The sequence below is a fragment of the Bos indicus genome, chromosome 10 (genome assembly GCF_029378745.1).
Source record: "Bos indicus isolate NIAB-ARS_2022 breed Sahiwal x Tharparkar chromosome 10, NIAB-ARS_B.indTharparkar_mat_pri_1.0, whole genome shotgun sequence".
Classification (NCBI taxonomy): Eukaryota; Metazoa; Chordata; class Mammalia; order Artiodactyla; family Bovidae; genus Bos; species Bos indicus.
The window spans coordinates 9,563,208-9,583,480 of NC_091769.1; the positions used below are offsets into that span (position 1 = coordinate 9,563,208).

Sequence of the window (20,273 nt, forward strand, 5' to 3'; positions counted from 1 at the left end):
AAAAGCATCAATTCTTCAGCACTCAGCTTTCTTTATAGTCTAACTCTCACATCCATACATGACTACTGGAAAAACTGTAGCTTTGACTGTATAGACCTTTGCTGGTGAAGTAATGTCTCTGCTTTCTATCTAGATTTGTCTTAACTTTGCTTCCAAGGAGCAAGCATCTTTGAATTTCATTGCTACACTCACAGGCCACAGGGATTTTGGAGCCCAAGAAAGTATAGTCTGTCACTGTTTCCATTGTTTCCCCATCTATTTGCCATGAAGTGATGGAACTGGATGCCATGATCCTAGTTTTTTGAATGTTGAATTTTAAGCTAGCATTTTCACTCTCCTCTTACATCCTCATTAAGAGCCTCTTTAGTTCCTCTTAACTTTCTGCCATAAGAGTGGTGTCATCTGCATGTCTGAGGTTATTGATATTTCTCCTGACAGTCTTGATTTCAGCTTGTGATTCATCCAGCCTGGCATTTCGCATGATGTACTCTGCATAAGTTAAGTAAATGGGGTGACAATATACAGCCTTGACACACTTCTTTCCTAATTTTGAACCAGTCTGTTGTTCCATGTTTGGTTTTAACTGTTGCTTCTTGACCTGCATATAGGTTTCTCAGGAGGCAGGTAAGGTGGTCTGGTATTCCAATCTCTTAAAGAATTTTCCACAGTTTGTTGCATTCCGCACAGTCAAAGGCTTTACTGTAGTCAATAAAGCAAAAGTAGATGTTTTTCTGGAATTCTCTTGCTTTTTCTATTATCCAACGAATGTTGACAATTTGATCTCTGGTTCCTCTGCCTTTTCTAAATCCAGCTTGTACATCTGGAAATTTTCAGTTCACGTACTGTTGAAGCCTAACTTGAAGGATTGGTTAGTTTTCTGTGATTGTGGTTTTCAGTCTGTCTGCCCTCTGATGGAGAAGGATAAGAGGCTTATGGAAGCTTCCTCATGGGAGTGACTGACAGAGTGGGAAACTGGGTCTTGTTCTGATGGGTGGGGCCATGCTCAATAAATCTTTAATCAATTTTCTGTTGAAGGGAAGGGCTGTGTTCCTTCCCTGCTATTTGACCTGAGGCCAAACTATAGTGGAGGTAATGAAGATAACCTCCTTCAAAAGGTTCCAGGCACACACTTTTACCCTCAGTGCCTCCAGCCCTGCAGCAGGCCACCACCAACCCACGCCTCGGCCGGAGACTCCTGGACCCTCACGGGCAAGTCTGGGTCAGTCTCTTGTGGGGTCACTGCTCCTTTCTCCTGGGTCCTGGTGCACACAGGGTTCTGTTTGTGCCCTCCAAGAGTCTGTTTCCCCAGTCCTGTATAAGTTCTGGCGGCTCTGTGGTGGGTTAATGGTGACCTCCTCCAAGAGGGCTTATGCCATACCCAGGTCTTCTGCACCCAGAGCCCCTGCCCCTGCAGCAGTCCACTGCGAACTCGTACCTCCTCAGGAGACACCCAAACACAGTTCTGTCTCAGTCTCTGCGGGGTCTCTGGGTCCTGGTGCACACAAGTTATGTTTGAGCCCTCCAAGCGTCTCTGGCAAGTACGGGGTTTGGTTCTAAATGCAATTTTGCAGTAGACAGACTGAAAACCACAGTCGTGGAAAACTAACCAATCTGATCACATGGACAGTAGCCTTGTCTAACTCAGTGAAACTATGAGCCATGCCGTTCAGGGCCACCCAAGACAGACAGGTCATGGTGGAAAGTTCTGACAAAACGTGGTCCACTGGAGAAGGGAATGGCAAACCACTTCACTATTCTTGCCTTGAGAACCCCATGAACAGTATAAAAAGGCAAAAAGATAGGACACTGAAAGATAAACTCCACAGGTTGGTAGGTGTCCAATATGCAACTGGAGATCAGTGGAGAACTAACTCCAGAAAGAATGAAGAGATGGAGCCAAAGCAAAAACAACACCCAGTTGTGGATGTATGGTGATGGAAGTAAAGTCTGATGCTGTTAAGAGCAATATTGCATAGGAACCTGGAATGTCAGGTCCATGAATCAAGGCAAATTGGAAGTGGTCAAACAGGAGATGGCAAGAGTGAACATACACATTTTAGGAATCAGCGAACTAAGATGGACTGGAATGGGTGAATGTAACTCAGATGACCATCATATCTACTTCTGTGGCCAAGAATCCCTTAGAAGAAATGAAGTAGCCATCATAGTCAACAAGAGAGTCCGAAATGCAGTAATTGGATTCAGTCTCAAAAATGACAGAATGATCTCAGTTCATTTCCAAGGCAAACCATTTAGTATCACAATAATCCAAGCCTACGCCCTAACCAGTAATGAGGAAGAAGCTGAAATTGAACAGTCCTATGAAGACCTACCGGAGAAGGCAATGGCACCCCACTCCAGTACTCTTGCCTGGAAAATCCCATGGATGGAGGAGCCTGGTGGGCTGCCGTCTATGGGGTCACACAGAGTTGGACACGACTGAAGCAACTTAGCAGCAGCAGCAGCAGCATGAAGACCTACAAGACATTCTAGAACTAACCCAAAAAAAAGACGTCCTTTTCATTATAGGGGACTGGAATGCAAAAGTAGAAAGTCAAGAAATACCTGCAGTAGTAGCAGGCAAATTTGGCCTTGAAGTACAGAATGAAGAAGGGCAAAGGCTAGCAGAGTTTGCCAAGAGAACACACTGGTCATAGCAAACACCCTGTTCCAACAACACAAGAGAAGAGTCTACACATGGACATCACCAGATGGTCAACATCAAAATCAAATTGATTATATTCTTTGCAGGCAAAGATGGAGAAACTATACAGTCAGCAAAAACAATTCGGGAGCTGACTGTGGCTCAGATCATAAACTTCTTCTTGCCAAATTCAGACTTAAGTTGAAGAAAGTAGGGAAAACCACTAGGCCATTTAAATATGACCTAAATCAAAACCCTTACAACTTTACAGTGGACATGAGAAATAGATTCAAGGGATTAGATCTGATAGAGTGCCTGAAGTACTATGGACAGAAGTTTGTGACATTGTACAGAAGGCAGTGATTGAGACCATTCCCAAGAAAAAGAAATGCAAAAAGGCAAAATGGTTGTCTGAGGAGGCCTTACAAACAGCTATGAAAAGAAGAGAAGTGAAAGGCAAAGGAGAAAAGGAAAGATATACCACATTGAATGCAGAATTCCAGAGAATAGCAAGGAGAGGTAAGAAAGCCTTCCTCAGTGATCAGTGTGAACAAATAGAGGAAAACAATAGAATGGGAAAGACTAGAGATCTCATCAAGAAAATTAGAGATACCAAGGGAACTTTTCATGCAAAGATGGGCACAATAAAGGACAGAAATGATACTAACAAAAGCAGAAGATATTAAGAAGAGGTGGATAGAATACACAGAAGAACTATACGAAAATGATCTTAATGACCCAGATAACCACAGTGGTGTGATCACTCACCTAGAGCCAGACATCTTGGAATGTGAAGTCAAGTGGGCCTTAGGAGGCATCACTACAAACAAAGCTAGTAGAAGTGATGGAATTCCAGTTGAGCTATTTTAAATCCTAAAAGATGATGCTGTGAAAGTGCTGCACTCAATATGCCAGCAAATTTGGAAAACCCAGCAGTGGCCACAGGACTGGAAAAGGTCAGTTTTCATTCCAATCCCAAAGAAAGGCAATGCCAAAGAATGCTCAAACTACTGCACAATTGCACTCATCTCACATGCTAGCAAAGTAATGCTCAAAATTCTCCAAGGCAGGCTTCAACAGTACGTGAACCATGGACTTCCAGATATTCAAGCTGGATTTAGCAAAGGCAGTGGAACCATAGATCAAATTGCCAGCATCTGTTGGATCACTGAAAAAGTGAGAGAGTTCCAGAAAAACATCTACTTCTGTTTATTAACTATGCCAAAGCCTTTGACTGTGTGGATCACAACAAACTGTGGAAAATTCTGAAAGAGATGGGAATACCAGACCACCTGACCTGCCTGCTGTGAAATCTGTATACAGGTCAAGAAACAACAGTTAGAACTGGACATGGAACAACATACTGGTTCCAAATCTGGAAAGGAGTCAAGGCTGTTGTCACCCTGCTTCTTTAGCTTATATGCAGAGTACATCATGAGAAATGCTGGACTGGATGAAGCACAAGCTGGAATCAAGATTGCTGGGAGAAATATCAATAACCTCAGATATGCAGATGACACTACCCTTATGGCAGAAAGAGAACAACTAAAGAGCCTCTTGATGAAAGTGAAAGAGGAGAGGGAAAAAGCTGGCTTAAAGCGCAACATTCAGAAAACTAAGATCATGGCATCCATCCCATCTCTTAATGGCAAATAGATGGGGAAACGATGGAAACAGTGAGAGACTTTATTATTTTGGGCTCCAAACTCACTGCAGATGGTGACTGCAGCCATGAAATTAAAAGATGCTTGTTCCTTGCAAGAAAAGTTATGACCAACCTTGACAGCTTATTAAAAAGCAGAGATATTTTTTGCCAACAAAGGTCCATCTAGTCAAAGCTATGATTTTTCCAGTAGTCATGTATGGGTGTGAGAGTTGGACTATAAAGAAATTTGAGCACCAAAGAATTGATGCTTTTGAACTGTGGTGTTAGAGAAGACTCTTGAGAGTCCCTTGGACAGCAAGGAGATCCAACCAGTCCATCCTAAAGGAACTCAGTCCTGAATATTCATCGGAAGAACTGATCCTGAAGCTGAAACTCCAATACCTTGGCCACGTGATGTGAAGAACTGACTCATTGGAAAAGACTCTGATGCTGGGAAAGATTGAAGATGGGAGGAAAGTGGGACGACAGAGGATGAGATGGTTGGATGGCATCCCTGACTCAGTGGACATGAGTTTGAGTAAACTCTGGGAGTTGGTGATGGACAGGGAGGCCTGGCGTACTGCAGTCCGTGGGGTTGCAAAGAGTCAGACATGACTGAGCGACTGAAGTGAACTGAACTTGAAGGATTTTGAGCATGACCTTGCTAGCATATGAAATGAGTGCAATAGTGCAGTAGTTTGAACATTCTTTGACATTGCCCTTCTTTGGTATTGAAATGAAAACTGACCTTTTCCAGTCCTGTGGCCACTGCTGAGTTTTCCAAATTTGCTGGCATATTGAGTTCAACACTTTCACAGCATCATCTTTTAGGATTTAAAATAGCTCAACTGGAATTCCATCACCTCCACTAGCTTGGTTTGTAGTGATGCTTCTTAAGGCCCATTTGACTTCACACTCCAGGATGTCTGGCTCTAGCTGAGTGATCACACCATTGTGGTGATCTGGGTCATTAATATCTTTTTCTTATAGTTCTTCTGTATATTCTTTCCACCTCTTCTTAATATCTTCTGCTTTTGTTAGTATCATTTCTGTCCTTTATTGTGCCCATCTTTGCATGAAAAGTTCCCTTGGTATCTCTAATTTTCCTGACGAGATCTCTAGTCTTTCCCATTCTATTGTTTTCCTCTATTTCTTTACATTGTTGACTTAGGACTGCTTTCTTATCTCTTCTTCCTGTTCTTTGGAACTTTGCATTCGGAAGTGTATACCTTTCCTTTTGCCTTTCACTTCTCTTCTTTTCATAGCTGTTTGTAAGGCCTTCTCAAACAACCAGTTTGCCTTTTTAATTTCTTTTTCTTGGGGATGGTTTTCATCTTTGCCTGCTGTGCAACCTCCATCTATAGTTCTTCAGGTACTCTATCAGATCTAATCCCTTGAATCTATTTGCCATTTCCACTGTATAATCCTAAGGGATTTGTTATGTTTAAACCAGTCTTTTTAAGGATGTAAATATCTTAACTTGGTACAGTGGAAAGCATAGCTTTTTGCTTTTGGTTAAGCTGTTTTTTAAATTATTCTTGGTTTGGCATAGGCATAATTATCTCTTCTGCATTGCAGATAAAAAGGAAAAATCTGTTTTAAGAAAATATTTACATGCAGTGTCGTGTTCCAGTGTTGGGGCTGATGTCCTTGATCTTAGGACTCCTGCCTCACATCTATTCTTTGTATCTCTGAGTCATGTTGAGACTAATTGAAGAGCTGTTGCTAAAGAACATGTAAGATTACCACTCATCTTCTCCCACTTTTTTGTGCCTCCCTAGGTACATGGACTGTATCGCACAACAGGTGCTAGTTTTGAGAAGGCCCAGCAGGAGTTTGCAACAGGTGTGATGTCCAACAAAACTGTCCAGACCGCGGCCGCAAACGCAGCTTCAACTGCAGCGAGCAGTGCAGCTCAGAATGCGTTCAAGGGTAACCAAATTTAGAGAGTCTTCCGACAACGCACTGTTACCTTTTGATTGTACTTTTTTCTCTAGTTACTGTATTCTATACATTTTTTTTTTTGTTCCAAACACACAGTACACACAGCACGTATATTTCCTAATCTCTTGTGCATGGGCTAAAAGCAGAAAAACTTCCTCGTCTTATTATTTACCTGACAGTTTCTCAATAGTTCAGTGCCCCTTGCAGAAAAAATATTACATACAAAATAAACATTCTCCATATTTTTGGGGGGATGAATATTCAGCGAATTATTTCAGTGGTGACACACTGAAATTAACATGGCACTTACTAGAAAATGCACTTAGTACTTGCTGCAGTCCTTCTGTCCAGAATCTTAGACATAAAAATTACACATTTGAGCAGTAAAGCAATGCTTCATTCCTTTTCCTTATTTATATTGAAAGAAATAGGACATCTGAAATTTAGGGACTTTTAAATTGGCTTGCTTTTTAGCGGTTTCAGTCACCGGTGAAGAGCCTGTGCTTTTCAAAGCAGATAATGTAAATTTTATCTTTTTATTTTCTTTATTTAGAGTAGTTGATATTTTGATAATCAATCTCTGATCTTGCATGGATACCATGTTTCTTAAAAGAATTAGTATTTTGGGTTATGCACTGCTTATGGTTGTAGGATTGGGGACTTGTTTATAGAATCATAGAAATGATTTTCTATAATACTTTCTTTTAAATAAAAATGTACTGGGATGTAATATGAAGATATAATATAATATGCAGTGCATTATCCAAAAAAAGTAGATAATTGGTGGAATAGGATGTAGTGATGATAATACCTTTTTGTTTTTAATTTTCAGTATTCATGCCATAGTAAAATATTACTGTTTGGAAACTTTGGTATATTCTTGTGGCTACTCTTTTTAATTGAACTGAGCTTGTGTTGGGCAGCTCTCTTTTGGGGTATGCTTGTGTACTTTTTAACAGAGGTGTTAAAGTCTAGCCTGACTCCATGTCCTGAAAGAACATAACAGTATTTAAGATATTATTTTTTTTAGCCTCTCATGTCTAGTTGGCATTAAAAAGACCCTGATACTTCACTATACTTGAATCCCTAATGCACCTCAGTCTTTGAATTTTTGAGACACACTGAACACACTAAAATCTGTAGCAATAGAAAAAATAAAACATTTAACTTGAACCAAGCAAGAAAATACAGATATAGTTGAATGCATTAATTATGAACATAATCATGTTAAAATTGTTACTATGCAGCACAGGACTTCATTCTTATAGTATACTTGGATTGAAACTTTGAATCATTTTTAATAACTGATTAAATGCCTCAAAGACACTTGTAAAGTCATAGTACTATTGTTTTGGAAGTCATTAGCAGACCTCAGATTGCAGAATAATGAGTATGTTGTATGCAATTTGATTTTAAGGAAGGGGTAGTCTGTTGGATTATATTATTTGATACTAAAAAATCAGCTGGGTGTAAATGGTTAAATCATTTTTATTCTTCCCCCCAAATTTGGAGTTAAAATGAGTTTCATCCTAGAGGTAGGAAGGTAAATTCTCCTATTTATGAAAGAAGCTTTGAGTGATGCTAGGTATAACTCAGCTTCATCCAGATGGTGTTTACATTTGATTTATTTGGGGCTTTGTTGAAGTAATATACTTGGAAGATATTTCTTTTACTCTGATGAAAATAGGATTCAGAGTATGAATTTAAAGCTGTTTTTATGAATATTTCTGATCAGTGATAATCTCTACCTACTTTCTCAACCAAATAAGCCCATTCAAGTTTTTTAGAGCCTATAATCTTACTGAAAAATGTTTCATCAGTATGCTTTGTTGAGCGTGGATTTTACAAATATTCAAAACATTAACCACAAAATACAACAAAAGCACTTAGGTCTGTCATTATCTTTCAAGTTCCTTTTGTTTCTCCTTAAACTACAGATGAAAACTTTATCATAGAGACTTTTGAAGAATACTGAGATATCAATACTTTTCTTCAAGAATTATGAATGCTTCTCTCTCTTCTGTAGAAATCCTCTATTGCTAAGTAGCAAAGAATAATTACAACCAACAGTACCTTTTTTTTTTGTTTGGATGGCGGAAGTGTTGTTTTAAATTCCAGTTATTTGGGTTAATACAAGCTTATAAAGAGAAAAATGTTTTTTAAAAACATAAATGTGCATTAAAATGATGGCACTGCTTAACAGTTTGATAAGGTAGAGGAGTTTTTAATTCTTATAATCTCTATTCTCTTAACAACTATTAGTAAATAGTCACATTTGCACTCAGTAAAAGATTGGCATTTGTTAGTGGTTTATATTTGATATTAGTATTACCCAGTATCACAATCATGAAATGGTCTTCACATTGTAAGGAGCCACGTCAGTTTTCAGTTTGTAGTATTGTTTTGGCTATTTTATTTCAAACGAAAGTTTGAACACTGGAAAATCATTGCTCAGTGGTGTTTAATTTGGAACTTGGATTATTTATCTAAGGATGTCTGTATATTTTGTCAATGAGTACTATTGCGCTGCCATTATGGTGATTGTCATGGTTCTATATAAATGCCCTCCATCTGTCCCTCTACTGTTGCATGTTTTCGGTGGTTTGGAAGTTTTGTATATTTATTGTATTAACACAGAGTGTCATAAAATAAAATGCTGTTTACTGGATGTTTGTTTGTGTAATTTTAAATACTGTATTAGCACTTCAGAGGCAGTAATTATACAGAGGACTCAATGTATATAGAAATACCACATTTGATTTTTTAAAATGACATGACAGTTCTTCTGTTGCTTTAGACCTTTGTAGGTAGTGGAACATGAGATTCACTAGTTAAATAGTTTGACCACTGTAAGGTCAAAATACGCAGACTAGAAGCTAGATTGAAAACAGAAAACCCGTGTTGTGGCCCAGACCTCCCCTGCGGGCTCACATGGACGCCTCTGTTCTAGTATTGTGTTGACGCGATTGGGCTTGTTTTCTGTTCCCTAAACTCACTACCTGTTGTTGTTTTATGTACTGATGTAAGTACCAATTTGTGTATTGTTGGATTTTTCATCTGATTATCTAAAGAGGATATAAAAAATATAGTCTAAAAAAAGTGTTCATGGTGAATCTCATTTGAGAAATTCATGTTAAATTAAAATAGGAACAGCATTTTAGTTTTCTGGGTGTTACCTAAAAGTGACTTTGGACTTTCACTGGATATAGGCCTTTTGTAAATCATGTTGATACAATGTATGGTTTGCATTTTAGAGGGAGTTTATGTTTAATTAAGTTTTAGCTTCTGTAAATCGTTTGTAGTACATAATGCTTTTTATAGTTATTGCTTTATCTTTTTCTGAAAACACTGGCATTAGCACCTAATTTTGCATTTTTATTGGTAAAAATCTACACTGTTTCTGTACAGAATCTGTTGCATTTTTGTGCAGTTTTCCCTTATTAGAATTTCTGTGCTGTCACTCATCATTGCACTGTGATTCTTTCATTTTTTCCTTAAGCTAAATGTTTAAAGGAATTTACTGATTCCTTGTGATTAAGAACTTTAGAGGTGAAATAAAAGCGGTTAATGTAAAAATAATTGAGGATGTTTAAAAATCTGTACTTTGATAGATTTTTCAAGTGCCATAGTATAAATTTATTTAGAGTAGAACTGTATGTTTTAAAACACTAGAATTTTTTATAATACTTGTTTATTAAACTAAAAGGTTGTATCTCGGTGGTTAAATATTATGGTAAGTGAAGTATTTCTACCAGAATTTTAGGGTACATTTTATACAACAGCACACTTTTTGTTAAGAATGAGTATTTTTAAACTTTAAGATTTATCACAATCTATAGAAAGATAGAAAGGAATCTGTAGAAAATTTCTAAGCTAGCCAGATGTTGCCTCTAATCTATCCTAGATAAATACAATAGATGTCCTTGATTAGAAGATTCTAGCAAAATAGGGAAAGGCTCCCCTCTAGTGTTCTTACCCCTCTTGTGGGCTTCATATTTACAGTTTAACTATGTGGTTTTGATAAGACAAAGCCTTCAACTTAGAGAATTTTCATCAGCACTGTTTATGTTTTCAAATGGCAAGGGGCATAGGAGCCAGCAGGTAACAGTGCAGTGAGTGTTAAATTTTATCTAAATCTTGATTTATTTTTCAGCTCATAACTTTCTGGAGTTGGCGTAGCTGATGGTGTAGTTAAAATTCTTCTGCCACTAAACCCATTTTATCTTTACTGGAGATAGAAAGTCGTTAATCCTCTTCTGCCTTATAGTGTTTCATGTGTTGACTATTATCTTTTGTACATTTAAACAGTTGAATTTGTAGAACCATAGAATGCACATTTTATTTAACTCTTTGTTTTATAGTACTTAGCTTTAATCCTAGAATTCCTCCAGAACTCTTTAAAAATTTTGTGGGCCAGTAATTCTCAAGATAAATCATGGTCATGAGTCGTTGTTACCGTGACAGTTTACATTATTATTCAGGAAGAAAATGCCCCGAATAACTGTTTTTCTTCTGGTGGTTACAGAAGTTCCCACAACATTATTGTCTCCTACGCAAAAACTGAGCCCACTGGGCATACACATCCCTCCAACTAGTTTTCTTCTAGTATGAAAGAAATGTGTATCTGTTGTAGGACTACTGAAAAATGTGGAAAATAAGTGAGAAAATAAAGCAATATGTAATTTTTCTCATCTAGAGATACCACTTTTAATGCTTACTGTACTTTTTCCTTTCTTTTTGTATACATACATATTTTATATAGTTAAAGGATATAAATAGTGGGAATTTTTATCCTGTTTTTCCCTTACTTGGTATTATATCATAATGACCTGCTAGTTAAGCTTTTAAAATTAACTTATTTATAAAATTAAAATTACATTTCATATAAATTAAAAAAAATATTTACAGCAAAAGGAGTTACAGTGGTTCATAATTTTATACCCACAAATAGGTACTGTTAAAATTTGGTTCATTTCTTTCCGTTAATTTTCCAGGAAGGCCACTTTTTCCCCTAAAATTAAGAAATAAGATTTCCCTCTACAGCCTTGTAATTGGTCTTTTAAGGAGTTCTGTCTAGCTTTCACAAACCCCATTTCTTTGGACCCCTGAAGACCACATTGGCACCGGATGTCACCTGGCCATAGTGGACTCATACATGGCTCATTAAATTTTTACTCTGAAAGTAGATTTGTCTAGAATTATACTGTTTCAGAGTTGGGCCATGTGGATAATCATATTCTGCCAAGACTTTGAAAGAGTTACCAGAAAACTGATGTGTGCTCAAAGTGGAGAATGAAGCAGACATGCAGAAGAAGTCAGATGAAGGACATAGGAAAGGCCTTACCAGCTCTCTGTTTCTTTTGTGAGGCCTGGCTGTTCACCCCTTTTTTGTTAGCTGGATATCACATTCTCCAAGTAATATTCTTACCCTTTTCCTTCTGAGCTATCTTGAGTTGATTTCCTATGGCTTTTTGCTAGAGAATTTTAACTTACACAATGGTTTGTAATCTTTTTTCCAATTCTGATATAAATATGTTGAATTTTTCCTATTGATGAATTAGTTCTGTAACAGCGGCTGTATATGCATGTATCACATGTTATTTTTCAAATCCTGTTACTCTTTTAGGTTCTGAATTTCAGTTTTTTTCTTTTTTATTATAAATAACTTACCAAGAAATATATTATTGCTAAATTGCAGACCCAAGCTTGTGTTCTTTCCTTAGGACAATATGCTTGGTCAAAGTGTAAGTATAGATTTTTATGATCTTGGATGTGCATTGTCAAATTGCTCTCCAGAAAATTGTATCAATTTACGCCCTCCATCTCCATCTTTATTTACACTGTGCTGTGATTGGATGTTCCTTTTCTAAGAAGGCTTTGGCATCAGTAGGCTTTAACAAATAATCGGAGGGTTTTCTGAGCATTCTGGTTTCCCACAGATGATGGGCTCAGCTGATACTCCTTGTTTATAAATAGGAGTGACCACGTATCTTGTATCTACAGAGGAATCTTCTACTTGCTGAAAGCCCTAAGCTAAAGATGACTAGTACAGGATGGAAAAAAAATTGCTGGCCAAGGTAGCCAATCCACTGAGGCTCTCTAGGTAAAAACTAGATTGGGTTTAACAACAGGTTATATTATTCTTCACAGTTTTTAGGACAATGCTTCATTTTTAAGATCGACTCTAAATGATATTAGTCTGGACAGAAGATTCTTTTAACTTTTTTCTAAAAATAACATACTATTGGGGACTTTCTGTATATCAGAAACTGTACTAAATGCTTCACTTAAGTCGGTTACTTAACCCTCACACCAAGCCTGTGCTGGAATTTCTGTTCTTGGGCCCCGTTTTAGAGGAATAGGAAATCACCCCAGTCACTCAGTGAGTGGTGGCGGTGGCAGGGGAGAGGCAGCCAGCACAGGCCCCCGATTCTTGGCAAATGTGGGGTTGCTTCCACCACCCGGTGCCACCTCTCTCCAGTTCTCTCTTTTCCATCTTCCACATTTCCAGTAACTCATATCCATCCTCTAGGGACAATGGACTCTAGAAAACAATTCAGTAATCAAGAAAAAAAGTACAGCGTGTATTTTTGAAAATCTGCAGACCAAGGCCTACCTCCACAACCTGTGGGTAAGTACCTGCTGCCTGCTCCTCACAGCAGTGCTGCTTCCTCAGTGATCCTTGGCGTGTGTGCGTGTGGGTGTGTGTGTGTTTGGAGAAACTTAAGTTGCAAACAAATCCTCATTTAATTGTCATATTAGCTATGAAGAAAATAGGCCCCTTATGTAATCATAATGGCTGCTTATTCTTGATGAGAGATTATTTATAATTTTTTTATGGAAGTATAGTTGAAAAGTACAATTTTGTGTTTATTTCTGCTGTGCAGCAAAGTGACTCAGTTACACATATATATACATTTAAAAAAATATTCTTTTTCCATATGGTTTATCCCAGGATATTGAATATAGTTCCCTGTGCTATATACAGATTGTTTATAATAAAACTATCATTTTTTATCACTGTCATATACTTGATGAATTTTTAATGCTGTTCTCTAGATTGAGCAAATTGAGATATATGTTGTCATCTTGGAAAGTATGAAAAATTACCAGGTTTTTCTCTGAAAGGGAGCAGTGTTTTCATCAGTTGTCATCTCATGGTGTGGCTTTTTTGGAGTTAAATTTGGAAGTTATTCTAAGAGTTTAGTATGCAGAGATGTTGGTTGTCTCCTTGGGGTTTGTATTTGTTTTCTCTCTTATGGGTAGAAAGAAACTACAGCTGTTGGAGAATGTAGTCTTTGGTGTCAAACCTGTATTTGAACTTGGGCTTTGCCACTTACCAGCTTTTTCATGTGGGATAAATTACTTAACCTCAGTTAAGTTACTTGGGTGACAGTTAATATATCTATAAAATGAGGATATTAGTTTCTACTCACAAGGTTTTAATGAATAAATGAATTAAAAAGAAGTGCTTAGCACAGTACCAGCCCATGAAACATGTATAAAGGTTAAAAGTTCTTACTGCCTGTCCATGTTGAAGACTCCCAAGTCTCTGTCACCCAGCTGGTCTTCTCTCCACCGTGTGTTTCTAGCTGCGCATGGGACTTCACGTTGGCAGCCTAGGCTGAACCTTCATGCCTTCACTGTCCCAGTCCCGCTGGCTTCCTGATCTGGGGGAAGGCACCGCGTTCTGCCCAGTGCCCAAACCATCTTAGACTCCTTCCCCTACTCCCTGAACTGCTTCTCATCGCTCCCCAAGCTGTCCCTTCTTTCTCCCTAACATCTCTTCATCTCATTGTCTTCACTATCTCCTGCCTTCATTCGGGCTTCCTTCTCTTAAGGGTAAAGTTTAGTGGTTTCTCCCAAACATATGCCCATGGTGGACTGCTTGTATAGATACTAGATTTTTCAGGATATTTGACTATAAAAAGTCAAAGAGCTACAAATTATTTGATTGATTTTTCTATTCCATGTGGTTTTACTACTTCCTCTTATTCATTTATGCTTTTATTTACATCCTGTGTATCTAAGCAAAGTGAGCAGGTCATGTCTTAAAAGACTTATCTTGGAGAACTCTCCAGGGTGAGGAGGAAGCTGCAGTGAGGAAGAGAGTAGGGGCACCCGCAGATGGCCACAACTGTGTGACGAGGCAACCAATGGGGTCCTGAAATGAAGACATTACTGGCTGCTTTGGGAGGAGGCTAGAAATCTGCTTTGAGGCTCTTACCCTTTAGTGTTTGGGAGTTAAAAAAAAAAAGGTACTGAATTATTGGAAACTGCTGAAATAGCTCCCTTAAAGGAAATGTCCAGGATAGTCAAGACTGTTATTATGTTAAGCAGAGATTTCTAAGGAGAGCTAGGAATGAGTTGAATGCAGTGTGTTCCAGGAAGATCAAGCCATGGAAGATCAAGCTGGTAGCAAAATTGCTAAGTAAGAACTCAGGGTGAAATGTGAAGCACAGGTGTGGGTTGCCCAGCCTGTGCTGAAATATAAAATCAGGGTCCTTTGTCTTGTGGATTAACTTTTGAAAAAGATGTTAATAACATCTGAGAAAGCAACTGAAAATGTCCAATTTCACTTGATTATTTAGATTGTAATTTGTTTGGAAAAAACTTGCCTTTATTGATTTGGGTAATTTTGTCAGCTTTTAATGTTGATTCCTATTAGAAATCCGGCACATGTCAGGAATGTTAAAATGTCTCGAATGCCTAGAAGCCAAAGCATACAGTAGTTTCAGCTGTCACAGGCTCTAGATCAAGAAAATAAAGCTATTTTTGTATGTTCTAAGTTCTTCACATGATATGGAGAGTTGAATAAGAGTTTATGAAAAGGGTTGTACGTGTCTTGAGTTTGTAAGTGGAGTCCTGTTTCTAGATGAAGCTTTTTATGGGCAGGATTACCTTCTGGAAATGTGGATGTATATTGCTCCATGATTGGCTTTTAATTGTGGTATTCTTGTTGGAAGAGGAGAACGTGTCCTTCAGTTGACTTTTCCCTTGTTGTACACATTTCTTTACATTATAGTCACAATACTTTGAAGTATTTCCATATTTCTTCAAAATTTAGATAACTAAGTAGCATATGAGAGGGTTTTAATTTTTTTTTTCCTATTTATATTTACATCAGTGCTTCTCAGGGGAAGAAATATATACTTCATGTTAAAGCTAACATCAGGTAGGTGTATATGTTATTAGTGAATGGCAGAGTTAAAATACTTGAATATCTTATCACCAGTATCACATATGCTAATGTTTAAAATTTGGTAGATATTTTCTTGATCAGATTATACACATCATATTGAAACAATATAATGAGACTTGAAAGAATGAGAATAAGTTTGCAAAATCTGGTTTAATTCATATCTGGGGAGGGTGGGGAGCATGTGGTGAAAATACATATGCACAGGAACCTAATCAATGCTAGACAAATAATGTATTAGTTTACAATAGGATGACCAGAAATTCGAAGGCTCTGATTGAGTCCGTCAGCGGTAACACAGTTTTATATTTGGCTCAAGTGGCTGCTGAATAATATCAAGTGGTGCCAAGTTCCTCCAGAGCACCGCATGACCCCCAGCCTTGGAAGGCGCTTCACCACAGTCTCAGAAGAAACCCCAGTCGTGCCCTTCTTGTGCTGCCCCGGTACAAATGCAGGCCTGGGATTTCCAGGGGCCATATGTTATTGCACAGAGAGGTCTGGTCTAAGCAGACCCTTATGGCTAAGAAGGTGTGAGATTAGCCCTTAAATAGTGGTCTAGCATTAACGTGGTCTATCCAAGCAGGTTAAGAAATAGCTCCTTAGTGATTATGTACCAACGACTAGTTATCACGCTAACAGAAAAGGCAACACGGCAGCTTCACATTTCACACGAAAGCCTGGCATCACCTGGGCCCGGCCGGCCAGCCTAACCTTTCACATACGTCTAGTGATTAATTCAGACCCAGGGAAAGGTGATTTCATACCAGTCTTTTCTTCACATAGGTCTGTGTAGCATTAGAATTGTTCTGGGTTAATGACTAGGCCATGAAGGCAAAATGTTTTAACTCTCCTTTGCCAAAACAGAAACAGTCTCTGTTCTGACTCCTGTCCAGTTCCCAAAAAAACAGAACATACATACACCTTTGTTATTGCACATCTCTCACACAGACTCGTGTATGTATAATATATAATATATATTTTAAATATGCTACACACATTAAAAAAAAGGACTATGGCACTTTACAGAATACATGTTTCACAAAGATCATTACACCACAGATGTTTGATAAGTATACAAAAACCCTTACACAGTTCATGAAGATTGTTGAATTAGCACACAGGTTTAAAGAATCCACAGAATCCAAAGCAAACACTTCTGCCTTCTTGGAGTTCGTTGAGAAGCCCAGCCCCATCACAAAACTTGAAGCACAAATGCAGGCGAAAAATAAATAAGACTTTTTCTGGTAGCAGTGATGGTCCAGGTATATTAGATTTTTAGACTGAGGCAATTATGTGATTGATAGAAATTTATTAGAAAAATAGATGTAGGTCAATGATTGTCTAATTGTTTTCAATCTGTTTCTAACACATTCCTCCCATTCAGTGGTTTTTAAACAGCCATGCAGTTTTCATCTAGGCTAGCAAGATTTTGATATTCCGTTTATCCCAACTGAAGCCTGGCTAAAGGGACTTGCAGGTTCAAAAGGCCCACCTTTACCTTTACTCTTTCTCTACTAGAGAGATTTCATCTGTGCTCTGCCTGACACATCAGTGTTTTAAGTAGTTTTTAGTGGTTTGGGGTTTTGTGTATGTGTGCATGTGCTTTTTTTGGTCTTCTGTGACATTCAGACCAATGAAGTAAACACTGTCAACTGACTTTCTTCTGGCCAAGAGAGGGCACATTTTCACTTATGACTTGTTATTAGAGTGATCTAGGGATATACCTCCACCCCACCGTAGTGGAAAAGCAATCAGTAAAGATGATGGACCTGCTCAGAGGATCCTCTAGGCTTATGACTTTTCTCTGGGAGGAGAGTGAGAGTGTGCAATCAGCATTATAACATAGATTCTCTAAGTTGTATAGAAGGAAAAGTGAATCTTGTGAAAAAAAAATGTGTATTATTTTTAATCAAGATTATTTGCCTGGTGGAGGGAACTTTATTTTTGGAATTGCCTTTTTTTTTTTTTTTAAATTAATTTCCTAGTGTTAAAAAGGGATAAGTATGATGGCATCAGGACTTTGTGCGTCCCTATCCAGCAGGGACAGGAGCCCTGTTCGGTGGCCGCCATCACCTCCTTCTGTGTGATGTCAGACACAGGTCTTGTTTGCCGAGTCCGGAAGGCAGGCTGCCGTGAGCACACATATTTACCCCTTTGTTTTTCAAAAGAGTCACAGAGGTACACTTTGCTTATTCTCAGTTTTGGTCTAAGAATGGTGAACTCATTAAAGGCTGGTTTCCCCACCCCTACCTCTCCTGCCCTTTAGGTCATAATCTGTGAGATAAAATGGTTTCTGGTCCAGGCCGACGGCCAGACGGGAATAAAACTTCAGTTCTCCATCCCATCTATGTATTAATATAAAGCAATTACTCGTTCTGCAGCAAGGCGTGGTTTTCAGACTCACACAGCTTTAAGATGATTTTACTCAGGGCAGGGTTGTAAGATCTGAATCAGGGTTCTTCTGTGCCTGGTGGCGCTTAGCACACAATACCTCGCCCAAACAAGGTTCATTAGTTATTTGTTAAATTTTCAAAACAAAGCAAGCCCTCAAGTAAGCAGATTCATAAGCCTAAAAAGACCCATACTTTTAATCCTTCCAGAAATTTGGTGGATCCATCCCATTTGCTTAAGTTGTAAGGAAGCGTCTCTGTAGCATCCCGCAATTCTGAAGTTCAGGGTGATACCAGGCTAGGTTCCCTTTGGTCCCTTTGATCATTCCAGGGTAAGGTTGAAGTGATGGCTAATACCATTTTCCTGAATCAGTTATATTGGTGACTTATAGAAACTAGATTAAAAGCCCCTGGATCCTTTTTAATAGTGGTGTTTCATTCTTTCTGTAAACAGTTGTAGGCAGGTGCTAGGAGCTTGGTTGAGCACTCATTTTTGCATGAACCTTCTACTCTATGCTTTCCTGAGAATGAAGCCTTTGCTGTAAACTCACCGGTTAGAGCAATTTAATGATATCTGAGTCTGCATCCAGGACCAACGCCAGTAACTACAGAAACATAACTCCTGTGACCAGCTCCTTGTCATCTGCTGCTGCCGAGGGCGGGAACACGGCTGAGTGCTGCTTAGTTACCGCACAGCGGGGAAAGGTCTCCCCGCAAGGGCTGGGATTCGGGCATGCTCTCTGAGTGAGCCACAGCAGCCTGGAGACCTGGGTCCCTGGAAGGAGGAAACACTGAGGTTTCCCCCGGCAGTCAAAGCGCAGTCCTAGCCCTCGGGGAAAACACGGGATTTCTGGTGGCAGAGGAGACTGGGCCAGTACTGGTGCTACGCCTGGGAAGTGGAGTGACTCTGTCTCTACTAATAGGAGTCTGTCTGTGCTTTTATTCTCATGGTGGGACAGGTCCTCATCCTTTCTCTCCTCAAATTTCTAGACACTCAGAGTTCAGTGGACCCACCTGACTCTGGAGTTCAGCCTAGAGTAAGTCCCACAGTAGAATTCCACACTGTCCCTGCTGACTGCTCAGGTCAGCCAAGCAAGAGGCAGTGTCTTGGTGTGTGCCCTGTGGCGCACGGCATGTCCCCGGTAAATGTACGGTCTTCACTGTGGACCCCAGAGGAGACAGTGTGAAAGAACGAGAGGAAACAAAGCCCCCGCCCCAGAGGCAGAGATGCCCGCGGCACACAGCCTGTGCAGGAACACACGTCTAAAACCGCCCGCAGATCCGGCCTGTGGTCCCTTCTGTTACCAGAGAACCTGTTGCTTTCATGTCAGATCATCATCCTTCATTGAGCCTTGGGGGGAGATGGGGTCCGACAGAACGAAACTCCACGTCAGGGCTTGTGTGCGGTTTTCTCGTTCCATCTCTTACGATTTGCACTGTGGCCCTCACGTGCAGTGCTCGGCGTGGCTGGACGCAGCCTGCCGTCGGTCCTGGGAGGCTGTGGAATGTGGCTTCGGTAGGTAAAGGCTAGTTCTTCACTTGACCCAAATGACGGAACCAGAAGTGAAGTGTTTCACAAGGTTACGGTGAGCAAGAAAACGGCGTTGATGTCTCTTCCAAACTAAAGGAGGCAGATGAGGTTTTTCCCCTCTTCGATTTCTTCCTGTACTTTGTCACTGGAGGTGGCGATCTCCGCTTGGGCGGAGAAGACAGCGCAGATGAAGGTGAGCACCGTGCCCCCGATGGCGGTGTAGAAGGCCCAGCCCAGCGAGCAGTCTCCAGGTTTGTAGGCCGACGCGTAGTGTCCGCAGTAGCCTATGGCCTTCTGACAGCCCCAGCCAGCGGGGTAGAGTATCAAGCCCAGGATGAGGAAGAGGCCTGCAGGGCAGAAGAGAGAACAGATGAAAACCCCGTGGCGAGTGAGTGACGGTACTGTCTGTGTGATGGTTATCTGATGTGCCTGCTCTGGCCTGTGGGGTCCGGGCTGCAGTAGCAGAACGATACTGAGTCTGCTTCCAGGACCAGACTCTGCGAGTGTCAGTACTGTTCTGTGCAACTAACCTGGCCTGATCAAGATAGTCACTTTATTAGGAATACTTTTAGCCTCGGGGCTTCCCTTATGGAAGCTAGTAAAGAATCCACCTGCAAGGCGGGAGACCTGGGTTCGATTCCTGGGTTGGAAAGATCCAGTATTCTGGCCTGGAGAATTTCATGGACTGTGTAGTCCATGGAGTTGCAAAGAGAGTCGGACACAACTGAGTGACTTTCACTTTAGCCTCGTATGTACGTGTCAGAATGTGAACCCACTAGTAATTTCTCTTCTAGGAAAGCAGGTGACTCTGTTACTACTTCCTCCCATAGGGCTCGTCTTGCAGTAAGGCTGCTGCTGCTGCTGCTAAGTCACTTCAGTTGTGTCCGACTCTCTGTGATCCCACAGACGGCAGCCCCCAG

At 39.9% G+C, this 20,273-nt stretch overlaps 2 protein-coding genes across 9 annotated transcripts in view; one reads left to right on the plus strand and one right to left on the minus strand.

Annotated features, from left to right (window-relative positions):
• Positions 1-20,273, plus strand: part of SCAMP1 (secretory carrier membrane protein 1) — a 148,660-nt gene that overhangs the window by 112,815 nt on the left and 15,572 nt on the right. For 2 of the 4 annotated variants that reach the window (XM_019968086.2, XM_019968088.2), the window contains 2 exons: positions 6,071-6,221; positions 12,766-12,864. In XM_019968086.2, the coding sequence (XP_019823645.1) occupies positions 6,071-6,221; positions 12,766-12,827 (213 nt within the window). In that variant the 3' untranslated portion in view covers positions 12,828-12,864. Of the gene's footprint in view, positions 1-6,070; positions 8,902-12,765; positions 12,865-20,273 lie in introns of those variants that run through there. The other 2 variants (XM_019968087.2, XM_019968089.2) reach the window with 1 other exon arrangement.
• LHFPL2 (LHFPL tetraspan subfamily member 2) overlaps positions 15,567-20,273 on the minus strand; it is a 174,349-nt gene continuing 169,642 nt past the window's right edge. For all 5 annotated transcript variants that reach the window (XM_070796868.1, XM_070796870.1, XM_070796869.1 and 2 more), the window contains one exon: positions 15,567-19,700. In XM_070796868.1, the coding sequence (XP_070652969.1) occupies positions 19,444-19,700 (257 nt within the window). In that variant the 3' untranslated portion in view covers positions 15,567-19,443. The remainder of the gene's footprint in view (positions 19,701-20,273) is intronic.